Source organism: Paroedura picta, chromosome 3 (genome assembly GCF_049243985.1).
Source record: "Paroedura picta isolate Pp20150507F chromosome 3, Ppicta_v3.0, whole genome shotgun sequence".
In the NCBI taxonomy this organism is placed as follows: domain Eukaryota; kingdom Metazoa; phylum Chordata; class Lepidosauria; order Squamata; family Gekkonidae; genus Paroedura; species Paroedura picta.
Genome location: NC_135371.1, coordinates 22,935,069 through 22,948,556, shown reverse-complemented (window position 1 = coordinate 22,948,556; position 13,488 = coordinate 22,935,069). Strand labels below are relative to the sequence as shown.

At 43.0% G+C, this 13,488-nt stretch overlaps 1 protein-coding gene across 7 annotated transcripts in view; it reads right to left on the bottom strand.

Moving 5' to 3' along the window:
- The window catches only part of SLC25A26 (solute carrier family 25 member 26), a 129,741-nt gene that overhangs the window by 99,026 nt on the left and 17,227 nt on the right, over positions 1-13,488 (bottom strand). For 6 of the 7 annotated variants that reach the window (XM_077325101.1, XM_077325105.1, XM_077325100.1 and 3 more), the window contains exons 4-5: positions 5,489-5,593; positions 3,491-3,538 (exon numbers count right to left, since the gene is read on the bottom strand). In XM_077325101.1, coding sequence (XP_077181216.1) covers positions 3,491-3,538; positions 5,489-5,593 — 153 coding nt within the window. The remainder of the gene's footprint in view (positions 1-3,490; positions 3,539-5,488; positions 5,594-13,488) is intronic. The other variant, XM_077325103.1, reaches the window with a different exon arrangement.

The window sequence follows — 13,488 nt, the reverse complement described above, 5'->3', positions numbered from 1 at the left end:
GTGTAGTGGTTAGGATTGTGGACTTTTAATCTGGCGAACTAGGTTTGATACTGCGCTCCTCCACATGCAACCAGCGGGGTGACCTTCACCACAGCATTGATAAAGCTATCTGGACAGCGCAGTGATATCAGGGCTCTCTCAGCCTCACCCACCTCACAGGGTGTCTGTTGTGGGGAGAGGAAAGGGAAGGCGACAGTAAACCACCTTGAGACTCCTTTGGGTAGAGAAAGGTGGCATATAAGAAGCAACTCTTCTTCTTCTTCTACATATAGTATTGGCTTCAAAGACTTGGCATCTTAAGCCCAAGAACACAATGCCAGCAGCATCACAATTGGGGGGGAGGGGAAGAAATGTTACCAGCTACTAGACCCCAACAATACCCAGGCAAGCCCAATCCCACCGGACCTTAAAAGCTGAGCAGAATCAGCCCTAGATACCACTTGGAAGGGTGACCTCCAAGGAATACCAGGGTTGTGAAATAGGAGCCGGCAACAGCAAACCACCTCTGAATGTCTCTTGACTGACACCCAGACAATCCTAGGACTTCCTGGCTATATTACATACATGTCATACAATAAATGAACAAAATCCCCAATAATATCTAGTACTACAAAAAGCAGTCTTCCCCAACCCCCGGGCCATGGACCGGTACCAGGCCACGGCAGGGGGGGGAGGTGCAGGCGCCAGCAGGCACACTTCCCTTCCCCTCCTCGTGGCGTGGCGCTTGCTGCGGCCGATGTCTCCCGGGCCCTGACGCAACAAGCACCACACTGCGGGGGGGGGCATGGGTACAAGCGCGCAGGTGCAGAACTGTCGCGCCTGCGCATTTGTGCACGCCAGCACGCCGGCGCCTTCCTCCCCCCCGGTCCCTGGGACTCCCCCCCCCCGGTCCCCAGCCCAAAAAAGGTTGGGGACCACTGCCTAAAGTAACTGAAGTCTTCATGGTATGGATTTCCTTGGTCACTAGTTCCACTTTACCAACTACATCTAAGCTGGGACAAAGGAACATGCACCTTAATCTCATCAGGCAAAAGCTGCCTCTACATATTATAACCAAAGATCTGAGGAAAATCTATTCTTTTTTTTTTTTTAAGGAACACTCAAACACTGCTCATTTTCTCAAACAGCCCTCAAAGTATCTTACAACCACAGTAACAGATAAAGAAAAAAGAAAAAAATACTCTTTAAAGCAAACGCCAAAAAGGCATACAATACTACTGCTTTTGGAAATAGCCACAAAGGTTCTTGTGATCTTTGGACCAAGTATACACAGAATACAAAGAATATATCCAATTACTAAACATAGTGTCATCTATTGGACACAACAATTTTTTTCCTGTTTAACGAGGACAGCAGGAATAGCTTATTTATTGTACATTGATCATAACATTTTGGTTTTTCTGAGAAAGGCAGCTGTAGGCTGAACTGGCTTCTCCACACAGACAAAAAGTTAACACTAGAACAATGTTTATTTGGGCAAAAATGAATGGCATAACTTAGAACTAAACTCGTATTTATAAAAATATCCATGAGCAACTGATCATTTGCTATTTGTTTCATTCTGAAGTGAAGCCACATTTCATTCAACAATAATTTGTTACTCGCTCTATCAAGGGGGACACTCCAAAAAAAGCAATATTTCAACTGAAATTGGTTCTGAAAGAAGTTTTATGAATACACATAATGGAAAAGGCCCCAATTAAATTTCCAACAAAGTGCTGCCATTTTGAGTAAACAAAGTTCTCTCAGCAGGGACACACACTGTGCTAAGAGACCTGCCTGGAAATTAATTACCACCCTGACACATGTCAAAACACATTTTAAAGAGAGAATAGCATCCAGTCGTAGCTGTGTGTTATCTGTTAGTGTGTAAAAGAAAAAAAAATCTGTATTCTTTAGCAGTGACATTTATTCATTTATTCCAAATCCCTCAGAGAAATCAAAAGGCTTGTTGCCCTTTCTCCCCACTCCCCCCGCCTCAACCAGATGAAATCTGAACAAGTAACATGTGCTTAGTGAGGCAGAAAATAAGTACAGGATGAAGTGATAGTGTGGGTTATGCTTGGGATGAAGGAGAGTGTCATCTCTCGGCATGAACAACTAATTTTTGAGACATTTGGAGACGCCAGAGCAAAGAAAGTTACAATCACCATTCCACCACTCTAAATGCGGAATGCTTAATGCTATATCGTGACACTTACAGAGAGCTAGACTAAATGTGGAATGCTTAATGTTATATCATGACACCTGCAAAGAGCTAGACTAAATGTGGAATGCTTAATGTTATATCATGACACCTACAAAGAGCTAGACTAAATGTGGAATGCTTAATCTTATATCATGACACCTGCAAAGAGCTAGACTAAATGTGGAATGCTTAATGTTATATCGTGGTATTTACAAAAATCTTTGTCATTTCATTTCAACCTGGAGTAGCCATCACTATCTGGTCCAAATGAATGAAAGACAGATTCCAAAGACAGGATTTTGAAGAAATACAACTGGCACTTTATCTCAGAATAGACCTATTTTTAATCTTGTTGTTTATCACATTTTGCTTTCAAAACATACAAAGGTTTGTTCTCCTACTCCAAATGTGAGGGTGGTAACTTCAGTCAAATTCTCCTCTAGCATGACTGAGGGTACCAACATCCTCCAGTGTTCCAGGCTCAAACGTTATGGAGTACATGTAGATTCTTCTGCCTCCATAGATCTATTCACTTTGTTAACTATTTATCTCAGCAGTCTGCGCCAACATTACACAATGAGAAGCGGGAAGGAGCAAACCGGATTGCAGAAATGGCTTGTGGCCATTGCAGCCTTACAGCTGGGTGGGCTGTAATCATCATGAGACCACATGGAAGCCTTGCAAACAAGCTTTCAAGAGGCAGTCATAAAAGACCTCCTCTACCCACCTGGGTGCTCGTCTCCCTTATGTTCCCTTATGGTACACAAGGAGGGCACAGCATTGCAAGGCTGGTGTTCTTCTTGGCATAGGACATCCTGCCTTAGGTTGACAGCATTTAGTAGGCATGGCAGACTTGGAAAGTGGCCCCTTTCTTCAAGAATGAGCCAAGCTAAATACAACATTCCAACCCACTGCTGAGAAGATGAGAGACCCATCCTACCACAACTTCCTTGTATACTGGTCCTTACTTCTTCCATTCTTAAAACAAAGCACTCATTTCTATGGCCAAGGTTGAAAGTTAGCCAGAGAAGCAACAATGCCAACAGGTAACACTACAAATACAGGGGGTATAACTGATATAAAGGGTGGATCAGCATAAAAAAATAAATGGGGTTAGGCCTTACCTCCCTTAAAATGGCACCAGTGTGCTCAGCAAGTATGTACACACATTAAAATTCTAAAATCTCACCTTTTGATTTCAGTTCTATTACCACAGTAACAACATCCAGGGAGAAAATAATTCAATAACTTTCAAGGACACAAACATTTTTAAAAGATACAAGAAGAAAACAAGTGTTTTACCTCTCTTAAAACCGTACTTTTATAACCTCGATAAAGTCCAAGAATACCCTGCAAATCAACAAAAGAAAGCTTCATCTTTCGGGAATTATGTTAGCCAAGACTGCAATTTACTGATGATTACATGGCAGGTATTACGGCTTTACTGAGAGTAATGCCAAGGCTTCTAACAAATTGACAATATTGATTATAAACACCCTATATATCGCCAACCGAGCTTCACCAACACAGGAGAGCTTTATCCTCACTTTCAAGACTTGTTTAACAGCTACTAAAAGTAATCAGTTACAGTTACACATGGAAGGGATAATACATCTCATTATTCTGTTAGGAGAAAAGGAAGATGAAGAAGTGTGAGAGCTTGTTCTTGCCATCCTCAATATTTTAGAAGCACAGCTGATGTCTAGAATCATCAGCTATTCCAAAGGCGCATACAGAGCAAGTGAGTTTTGGAGGGTGGAGGACATATGAAATCAAGTCTATGTCAAGGCCTTTTGGGGAGAAAAATACTTCCTAAGTAAGAAGATGGTTTCACTGATCTTTTCAAGTGGGCAGCAGCACGTTTTAAAACACACTGGTGTGTTCTCATGCCTGCTAATCATTAATTCTATATTTTTTTAAAGAAATTAAAAAATGGGTTGTTGTGGGTGTCCTCTTTGCTCTCAATAGGATCCACCTCCAATTAAAGCAGCAAATCAATGCCCAAAAAATGGTCCAGGCCAGGTTGAGTGTAGTGAGGCCAAAGGTAATGGCCCCATGCCCAGATGACCTGATCAAGCCTGGAAATGCTTAACAGTCAGGCCTTGTCACATGACCTGCTCTCTTGAGGTTCTGTTGAGGTTTCCTGATAGTCTGGCTAGTCAACCTTCCATTCCCAATGCCCAGCACTCAATGGCAGAACACAGGTGAGTTCATTGGCTGATGCCATGAGGTCAAATGTTTGCACTCGTCACTGGTCCTTTCTGTAAATCAAACACCAACATGAGAAATATCTGTTTCCTTAGTCGTATACCAGCATGCCAAGACACCGCCATGTATAGCTTTGGCATTCATCAGAATCTTCGTCATAGGACTGACTCCAGAAACCACCTCCGTCTCTCCAAACCATAACATGGAAAGCATCCCTTAGCTCAGGGGCTCCCTCAAAAATTGCATGTTGTCACATGGAAATAATCCACACGTAGGAAAAATAAATGTGAGGAAACAACAAGTACGTATCTTCTTGTGCTCGCACTGAATGGAAGCCGCTCTGGACTCTGGCTTCCCAAAACGTGCTATTTTCATTAACAGACAAATTTACTCCATGAACAGGAGTGTCTTGTGTAAAGCATCTCACAAAAAGGAGGAGATGAATATTTAAGGCGAAGCCTTCTCTGGCCAACTAGAGTTATCTATATACTGTCACATACAAGGAGGTATAAGTATAAGTAACCCAGTACAATCCATTCAAGGTCATGGAGGGACATTAAACTCCATAGGAGTCAACTCCTTATGTCACTGAACTGACTGCTGTTCCATTGCTTTGTAGTTTTACCTGGGCGCACCTCACCTCAATTTTTCTCAAAGGGCTTTCAGTAGTATAACAGGTTGCTATTCAAGCATCTGGAGGATAACTCAAATACTCTCAAGTCCTCAGCACTTTAGTCAGTGATTCTAGGTCGGCTTTCATACTTCTTTTTTAGAAGCAGGGAAGTCATTTCTGGGTTTGCCAGTGTCTGGTACCTCTGTTTACCTTCTCTCCCCTCCCCCCAGTTCTGAATACACTGCCCCAGACACTGCAACTAGTCACTTCAGAGACTTTTGCCCAATGGCTATCTAGGGTAGGATGAACCTAGGAATTTCCTTGAGAGGAATGGCGATGCTACTCAGAAGTTTGAAGAGAGAAGCAAGAAAAACTCAAAGGACTGTATTTTTCCTCCAAGACTAAATGAACGTCTACCGCTTTTGCAGCATCTATGATTCAGAGGCAATCCTTAACTAAAAGGGGATCTGAGATCTCACCTCTTCACAAACAGTGTTGGAAAGGATCCGTAAGGTACTAGAAGCAGGAGAAACTTGTGCTCTTTGTTTCACGACTTCAGATGGAACCCGTATTAGGCAGGCAACCTGAAAAAGAAGCATAAAACTTGAGTAAGGTGCACAAATATTCCACATGCTACTAGAGACATCAACAGTTTCTCCTGCCTATTGCTTTTTTTAAACAAAGTATGATTATACAACTATAAGACTTGATAGGAACATGCAGAATTGTTAAATGTTCCACTCAGGAAAGATATTGATTTTGTTAAAGAAATTACTGGTAAAATTTTGTTTGTTTGTTTGTTTAAGAAGATAGACGATATGCACTCTTACAGTATTAAGAACATGATCTGAGAGCTTTGTATCTGGAGCTTCTTCCAAACATTGCATATGCCATTAAATGCCAACAATGCTCCTCTGTTCTCTACGTAGGGTAAACAGGTCAAATCCCCCGCCAAAGAATAAATGGACACAAGTCTGACATCAAAAAAATCATAGGACTGAGAAACCTGTAGGGCAGTGGTCCCCAACCTGCGGGCCGCGGCCCGATGCCGGGCCGCGAAGGCCATGGCGCCGGGCCGCGGCTCCCTCTCCCCGCCCCCCCCGCAGTAAAAAACTTCCCGGGCCGCAAGCTTGCGGCCCGGGAAGCTTCTTACTGCGGGAGGGCAGGGAGAGGGAATTAGGGCCGCGCATGCGCGATTCGGCCGCGCATGGCGCATGCACGGCATAGCCCGTGCATACGCAATGCGCAGGCGGGGCAGTTGCCCTGCCGGTCCCCAGCCGCAGAAAGGTTGGGGACCACTGCTGTAGGAAAACACTTCATCCTTCCAAGGCATTTAATGAGGGCCCTCAAAGTAGCTGTTTTATTGTAAAGAAACTTCAAGAACAGACTGGAAAGGAAGACTGCAGAGATGAAAATTATTACAACATCCATAATAATGGAATCCCCCAGAATCAACAGGGATATTGGTTTCTTATCTCACTACATATGCTAACCTCATTCAGTTCTTATATCTATATTCCTTACAATCCCCTCTTCATTTCATTTGGGACAATGGGACTGTAATGCGATGTAAGTATGTATGTAATAGAATCTAACACAGCAGGACTTGTAACTTGTAGGGATGCTTCCATGCTTGGGTGGAGAGGGATGGCACTAGCAACAAGCCTCTTTTAATTATTTCTTTCCACAATTTGGAAAGTATCTGCCATTAATCACTACCCTTAACATTCTTATATCCCCCATGTTTCTGTGAGTGGTAGCTGAACCCAAAAGGCAGATTTTGTTATTCTAGCAACTAACTATCCAATTTTGATTGCATATTTGTTGTGAAGCTGTTTACTAATTTACTATTAATTTACTCTCCTTATACCTGCACTCTTACGACTTCTGTTCCATTGTCAGAGGAAGTGTGTGCCTGCACGTGAAAGCTCACACCTTGAATAAAACTTTGTTGGTCTTAAAGATGCCACCGGACTCGTATTTTGTTCTGCTGCTTCAGACCAATAGGGCTACTGAACTGAGTCTTCCAAACAGTACTTTCTTTCTCAACAATAATATAAGCAAGCACCACCATCTAGTGGCCACCAGTATACACACATGAATGAGAGACAGAAAACAAGACCACACAACCACAGATCTCATATATTCAATGCACTGTGGAGATGCAGAATATAATATAACCAAACTAATGTTTGCTTTAACTGCTTTCAGTTCCACTAGCAAAGAAGCCTCAATATTGACAGGTGCAAGATACACCTCAAAAGCCTACCATATACTATAGCCTGACATCAACCGTACTGAATTGTAGCAAGAATTAACACTAGGAATGCTACAACCAAAGGTGTAACCATGACATTGTATACAGACCAGGACCACAGCTTACAACTCCTGAGCATATAGGAGAAGTATCCATGTTCACAGTTCAGGAAGAGGAGACTCTACCAGAAAGAGTCTCAAAGAGGCTTATAATAGTTTTCCTTTCCTCTCCCTACAACAGGCACCCTGTGAGGTAGGTGGGGCCGAAACAGCTCTGATATTTCTGCTCTGTGACAGCAGCACTATCAGGGCTGTGACAAGCCCTGGCTGCATGTGGAGGACCAGGAAATCAAACCCGGATTACAAGACGCCGCTCTTAACCACTACGCCAATCTGGCTCTCTCTAATTCAGGGGGAAAAATATCAGAAATGGATCCTCTCAAGAAAAGAACACACTGCTCCCCAATGGAAACCAAATCCCTATTCCAAGGAAAACACAGAACGGAATCAGTTAATGCCCATGATGCCTTCTCTTCCCCTCTGCCCTGTCCTTCCAATACACAGCCCAATGCTCTGCATGTTAATGCTCACCCAGTTCAACAGGGCTTAGTCACAAAGACCCGCACAGAATTGCAACCTCAAACTGTAATCCCAGTGCAGTCGAGTCAATTACATACTTAAGGAACTTTATCTGACAAAGGGAGCTTTGACTCTCGAAAGCTAGTACCCTGAAAATCTTTTTGGTCTCTAAGGTGCTACCGGACACAAATCCAACTGGTTCTACTGCAGGTCAGCATGGGTACCCTTGGAGACAATACTGAAGGAATGTTTGCCAGCGGTAATCAGCTGCAAAATTTTAGCATAATTCCAGGAATGAGGATGCTGAAGAGAACCAGCGATAACACAGTGCTGAAAAGAACAGTGAGAAAGTAAAGGGAGGGGAGGGAATCAAGGGGGTTCCACCGTCGCTCATACACTCCCTCTCTGACTGCTTCCAAAATTACAAGAAAGAATCCTGCCATTCAACAAGAAGCTCCTGTCCTTCATATTGCTACCTCACCTTATGAAGGCAGCAAGGAGTCCTGGGGGGGCGGGGGGCGGGGGGGAAGCAACTGCTACACACGGCTGACCAATGTTATTCTCAATATTCTGGTAAAAGAAAATGATTGGTTGAAGGCAACATCCTATCCTGTCCAGAACCATCCTAGGCAAATAAAGTCGCATCACTTCTTTCAATTATTTTCTCAGCAAAGCAAAGAACAACAGAGGCTCGATGAGCATTTTTTAACTGATGATGATGATATTTCAGTAGATAGGAGAAGATTTTATTTCTATAAACACTCCAGGGTTCCAGGACTGAATAGTCCAGCTCAGTCTGAGCTTGCAAACTAAGCCGGGATCAGCCATGGTTCGTACTTGAAAGGCGACCACCAAGAAAGGCTTGGGTTGCTTATGCAGAGGAAGGCAACAACAAACTACCTCTCCTTGCCTCTTGCCTGGAAGGCCCTATGGACAAGGTTGCTGTGAACTGGCTGCAACTCAATGGCATGTTCCTAGTTGGAATACTGAGAGAAAATATCGAGCTACACCAGCGAGCACCATCAACACCATTGGGCAAGCACTCTGCCACTGCATAGCACCATTCAGGGCAATTTATATCTAGCACCAGAAGGAGGTGCTCTTGGGGGATGGTTTGTTACCAAAATAAAAATGGAGATGGAATACCAAACCCACTACAATTTAAGGGCAGATCTGTATGCAAGGCTAGGCGTTCCATGAGCAGAGCTCCTAGCACTCTGTTTCCTTTTTTAAAAAGAAAAGAAAAATCGCACGGCATGGGGAGGGAGATTTTCAAAAGGACAGGACTGCAGAGAACAGGACAGGGAGGACAGCTTTCCTACCAGCACCATTTCCCTCACCTGGAACAGCCCCAGTGAGCCTCTATTTGCCCCTTAACTTCCAGTACCTAACAGCACTTCATATCTTGTTAACACCCCAATTAGAACTAGGGGTTGGCAACACACGTGTTTTTTAAAGGTTTTTCTATGGAGAGCCATTCACAGAACTCCCCGGGTCCTCTGCAGATGAGCCCAGAGTCACGCAGGTTGGCAACTTATAAGAGGACTACAGCAACTTAAGATCTGAATAAACGTGATACTTCATAGTGTCAGTTTCACTAGACTAGAAGATTTGTTTATATTTTATTTATTTATAATTGGACTTATATGACCGCCGCTCTCAAAGAACTGGCTCGCAGCGGTTTACATTTTCACAATACAAATCCATAACATAGAAACATTAACATGTCCCATTAAAACCCCATTTAAAACAATGTTCTAAAACTCATTCACAATTGATGGCGGTATATAATTTAGCAAAAAAATGCATTAAACACTGGGTGGTCCAAGATGAATAGTTGGGCTGGTGTCACAGGGGTAGATTATCTTGGAGATTCAAGGCCAGTCTAGAGCTGGCCCCAGCTCTGAGGGGAGAGGGGAGCCCGATCTTAAACCCCTGGGACCATGGCATGGTAGTAAAAAGAATAAATCCATTGCAGGCCAATCCAATTCATTTACTCTGAAACAAACTCCACTGAGTTCAACCGGATCGGCACACATTATGTAAAGTAGCGATCCCCAACCTGTGGGCCGCGGACCACATGTGGTCCTTCGACTAATTGCAGGTGGGCCCCGAAGGACGCCTTCTCCCCTCCCCCCGGCCCTTTACTTCATCCCCCCCAGCCCTTTATAACACACTTCATTGTTGTGGCGTGTCTGTATCTTATTTTGAAGGGATGTTTAAACATTACAGTAGCGATCAGAGAGCGTTAGGGCAGTGGTTGAGAGTAGAGGAGTAAACTACCCCCCCACCAGGCCTCAGTAAAAGGCGTTGAGTGGTCCCCGGTGAGTGGTCCCCGGTGGTAAAAAGGTTGGGGACCACTGATGTAAAGTATTGTCTGCAGCTGTAAAGTTTTAGAAACACCATGTTAGTAGCCTCTGCCAGGGAGTCCAGACTGGGCAGAAAGTTGTACCATCTTATTTATTAGTCTAGACACCTTTGCTTGGAAAGTTTGTAGCATCTGAAAAACGAAGCCAATTTATAAGCTTGTCAAGAGAGCGCAGGATATCCAAATGTCATCCTGAAAAGGTACGAACTAGTGCCTTCTCTTCAGTCCCAGTGGTCAAAAACAACCAAATGACCCCAATATGGCTGAGAAAATAAGAACAATCAACTCTTTTATTGTAGCCTGGCATAAATATTTATAGAACTTCACACTTCATAACACACAATGTCCTTATATTAGAGGGTTTTCTAAAAAAAAAAATATTATTCCTTAATACTGGAGGAAAAAAGACTTCAGAAATGTTTCAGATGAAAAACAATCTAGCCTACCAAGGGGATCCAAAGCACCCACTGTGGCTTCCTGACTTCTGTGGCGTTGCAATTTTGGCAAGAGAGCAGAAGCTACAAAGCAAAGCGTCGCTCTCTATTTTCGCCCAGACACTTGCGGTGCCTTCCATTTTGTTTCATATTACACTTTGATGTCTTCTGGATTTAAATTTGAGCTACAAGGGAATATTTCACTGCACGGGAACAAAATGAAAGAGTGGTATGAAAGCTAATGTCATTCCAAAGGTCTGTTTCTCAGGTTGGTTGTATAGGGCACCATTTTCTCACTGGCGCCCCAAATACAAGGGGTGACACTTTCTGGGTCTGAACTTACGACGGTATATTAGTTTTGCATACACAACTCACAGTCAACGACAAGACACGAGTCGTTTTTTGAAGAAACACAAGTCTGCCTCATGAAAGGTTTGAAATACGAAAGGTGTACGTCTCAAGTTCACTTCTTAAGCCCACAGGCTGGAAATACAATGACCTTAACAGTGGCGATCTAAGCAGACTTGCACAGACCCTTCAAAGTTAATTGAGTTCAACAGGCTTAGAAGGGTGTAAACCTGCATAGGATGCCTCTACCTCCCCTATGCCCTGGTAACTAGGAAAGGTCACAGAATTCGTCCACATCGGCCTTTTGACTTCCTGATGCTTCAAGACCACCTCACATGTGGCTTTTATATTCTGAAAGAAAGGTAGGAGTAGGAAAAATGAGTCTGTTCTCTAACACGGAAATCTTTCAAGTTCCATGTACATAGTCCAAGCCTGGTCAAAGGGGGAATGGGATGCTTCTCGTTTGGTTATTCAATATGTTGCATATTTGGTGTTTCTGTATACAGCAAAAAGGTCATAGGATTACATAACAAAACAAGCCATAGAACGATAAAACAAGCCATAAAATATAAAATGCTAGAAGTCCCAACACTGTATAGGAACTTCTTAGCTAAGCCTCCAGCAACAATAGTCGTTACATCTAGATCGCTATCAGAGAGAGAATTGCAGGGTTATTTGTTGTTTTACTGCAGTGGTTCTCAACCTGGGGGGCAGGACCCCTTTGGGGGTCAAACAACCCTTTCACAGGGTCGTGGCAGGGCAAGCAGCTTGGCCAGGGGGCATCATCTGCACAACAGCCTTGAGGAGTAGATCAACATAGAGCGTTTGTCTGTCTGGAGCAGCGGAAAAGAGCGAGATCGGCATGGTGGGTCAAGAGGCAGAACTGAACTGAGAAACCATGGGAAAAAGCAATTTATATACAATCATGAACCATGGATCTTCACACCATTGGTCAGTTTGTTTAATTTCTGTGAAAGAACACTTGCATAATTCTATGGTTGGGGGTCACCACAACATGAGGACCTGTATTAAAGGGTCGTGGCATTACAAAGGTTGAGAACCACTGTTTTAATGTTTGCTGTTATTTTTATGCTGTTACCTATCTTGGGCCCATGCTACTGTGCAGTTAAAGAAGAGTTGGTTTGTATATTCTGATTACTTTTTCTACCTTGAGGAGTCTCAAAGCGGCTTATAATTGCCTTCCTTTCCTTTCCCACAACAAGCACCTGCTGAGATAGGTGGGGCGGAGAGTTCTAAGAGAACTGTGACTGGCCTTAAACACTACACTGTTCTGGCTTCTCTTTAACTGTTGTCCATCCCTGCTGTGTCTCCCGCAACAAATATATACTGCTGATACAGGAAACTGAAAAAGGAAGTTTTGTGGCTCAAAAATTGAAGGCAACTGTTCCATTGATGATCACGGCATTTTTTTTTTTAGTAACTACCTCCATGGAACATTAATTAGGCCCTGGAACAAGAATAGAGTCACCTCTGTTTTTTTATGCATATTTCTACTAATATTCTACTAATCAGGGACTGAAACAAAGGCTAAGTTGAAATATGTTCAAATAAATGTTAAGTTACATGGAATATGATTTTGCCTTTACTTTAGCAAAGAAGACAGACTTATAGCTTGTTCATCTTTCATGTCAGGCAGTCAATGGAGCATCACACACAGAAGTAATTGGCAAGATGCTCTTTTTCATGCATGCTGCGCAGACACACAATATGCAGGAAAAACAAGATTCTAGAGAATGTAAGTGTCAACTTCTTACAAATTTGTTGTTGTTATGTGCGAAGTCGTGTCCGACCCATCGCGACCCCATGGACAATGATCCTCCAGGCCTTCCTGTCCTCTACCATTCCCCGGAGTCCATTTAAGTTTGCACCTACTGCTTCAGTGACTCCATCCATCCACCTCATTCTCTGTCGTCCCCTTCTTCTTTTGCCCTCGATCTCTCCCAGCATTAGGCTCTTACAAATACCATCTGGCAAAAACCTAAATCAGACTCACCTTAAATTTTCTATACATATTTGCTTTTCAAATTCAAATACTACTATGAAGTAATTAATTAGGGTACATCTTTTTCTCCAAATATGTATTTTTCAGTAAATGCAGTAATGCTGCCATCTAGTGCTAACACATCTGCCAATTGTGTCCATTTTTTAAAAAGGATCTTAAAACTGAGATTATAGATTGTAGCAGTATTAAAAAGAAGTTACATGGCTCAGCATTAGCTTCCTATAACACATAAGTGACCTCTGCATCCTGGCCCTCCCCCAAACTAGCAATACAGAGGATAAGAATACCGGCCTACTCAAAAGGGTCATTTGTGAGGCTTGGTGAGATACAGGAAACACTCAGAGCATTTGAAATAGGCTACACAAATGTAAGGATCAACACCTCTTTGTACATCAGGCCATCAAAATACTGGTTCACTGAGGGAAAAAATATTACATTCTCATTTTATAAAGGTAAAAGGTAAAGGTATCT